The sequence below is a fragment of the Hibiscus syriacus genome, unplaced genomic scaffold, assembly GCF_006381635.1.
Source record: "Hibiscus syriacus cultivar Baekdansim isolate YM2019G1 unplaced genomic scaffold, ASM638163v2 tig00111594_pilon, whole genome shotgun sequence".
Taxonomy (NCBI): domain Eukaryota; kingdom Viridiplantae; phylum Streptophyta; class Magnoliopsida; order Malvales; family Malvaceae; genus Hibiscus; species Hibiscus syriacus.
In genome coordinates this window covers 993,431-994,726 of record NW_024063131.1, presented here as the reverse complement: position 1 = coordinate 994,726, position 1,296 = coordinate 993,431, and the positions used below count along the sequence as shown (strand labels likewise).

General features: G+C 31.9%; 1 protein-coding gene across 1 annotated transcript; it reads left to right on the top strand.

Annotated features, from left to right (window-relative positions):
* Window positions 1-257: 257 nt before the first annotated feature.
* On the top strand, window positions 258-983 carry LOC120165722 (peter Pan-like protein). Its single transcript, XM_039175181.1, has 2 exons — window positions 258-516; window positions 713-983. The coding sequence occupies exons 1-2, from the start codon at window positions 450-452 to the stop codon at window positions 868-870; spliced, it is 225 nt and encodes a 74-aa protein (XP_039031112.1). The 5' UTR covers window positions 258-449; the 3' UTR covers window positions 871-983.
* The last annotated feature ends 313 nt before the right edge of the window (window positions 984-1,296 follow it).

Sequence of the window (1,296 nt, the reverse complement as noted above, 5' to 3'; positions counted from 1 at the left end):
AGGGTGTTATTCCTTCCCTACACGCAATCTACTCTCGAATCCTTAAAAACGAATTTCTGGTAATACACAGACTAATTTTTGTCTTTTAAATGATTTTTCTAAAATTCATTAAAAAGATTTTTTTAGGTATTTGATCTACATAACCCAAAGGTCGATGACGACTCCAATTCAAATTAAATCAAATTAAACAAAAATCCAATTTTCCCAAAATAAAGTCATAATTATTTTTAAAGCTAATTAATTAAAAAAATGGTTATTACAAATGGTATACTCTTTGCAATTTGTTTAGTTCTTCTCACACGCCTTTGATTTGTTATATAAGAGCGGGTTATGGATCAGAAAGTGAAGCAGATGAGGAAGCAGCAACAGTTACTCTGACCAGTGATCTTAGTCGAGTTAATCGCGCTTCCACAAAAAATGCTGTCAAGCTTCAAGAAATTGGACCTAGAATGACTCTCCAACTCACTAAAATCGAGGGTGGACTATGTTCTGGTGAAGTTTTGTTTAGTGAATATGGTACGTTCCTCTATCTTAGCAATTTTGTATCATCACTGTCAAGAAAAATTTGTTAACCCACAAAAGAAATAGAAAGTCTAACATTTTCTTCTACGTGCTAGAATAGTCACTAAAATATATCAGATTATAAGGTGATCTGCCATATACAGTAACACTATTCAACTAGCACTTTTATAAACTATTCTCTATTTATCAGGAAATGGTGGCAATAAGAGAAAGGCAGGCAGTGAGGAGGGTAATGAAAAGGAAGATGGTGAGAACGATGACGAAATGGAAGGTAGTGATAAAGATAATGAAGGGGGGGATAATGAGCAAGATATAGAAGAAAGAGAGGAAGATGATGAAGAAGATTAATAATGCTTTGGTAAAGTGGTAGGATACAACTTCCATATTCTCATTAAAATGGCATGAAAATTATATAATTAGATGTATTATTTACATGGGAAGGTGGTTGCCTAGTGAGAGAGATCATCTGAGGAGATAAGTGCCAGTTAGTCTCTCTTCTTTTTGATCTTTTTACTTTCCCATCTTTTTGATTTACTCCTTATTTAAGTTTTTTAAATTTGTTGTAAAATATCCACAGAGTTTGATATGAGAAAGAGAAAACTCAATTGATGTCAATGCTTTAACTTTTCTAATATGTATGTAGGTGTATATATATATTATGAAATCTTAAGGTAATTGATACAATGTCAATGAAGTTCACAAACTCTACAAAAAGCGTTCCCATGTTTCACAAATTTTTTGTCGAAACGATTTCTTAAAAACATATTTAAATTT

Excerpts from the sequence above, each read along its gene's own strand:
- LOC120165722 (XM_039175181.1), top strand. The coding sequence starts at position 450 with ATGACTCTCCAACTCACTAAAATCGAGGGTGGACTATGTTCTGGTGAA. Across the intron at positions 517-712 it reads AGTTTTGTTTAGTGAATATG|GAAATGGTGGCAATAAGAGA; the intron begins GTACGTTCCTCT and ends TCTATTTATCAG.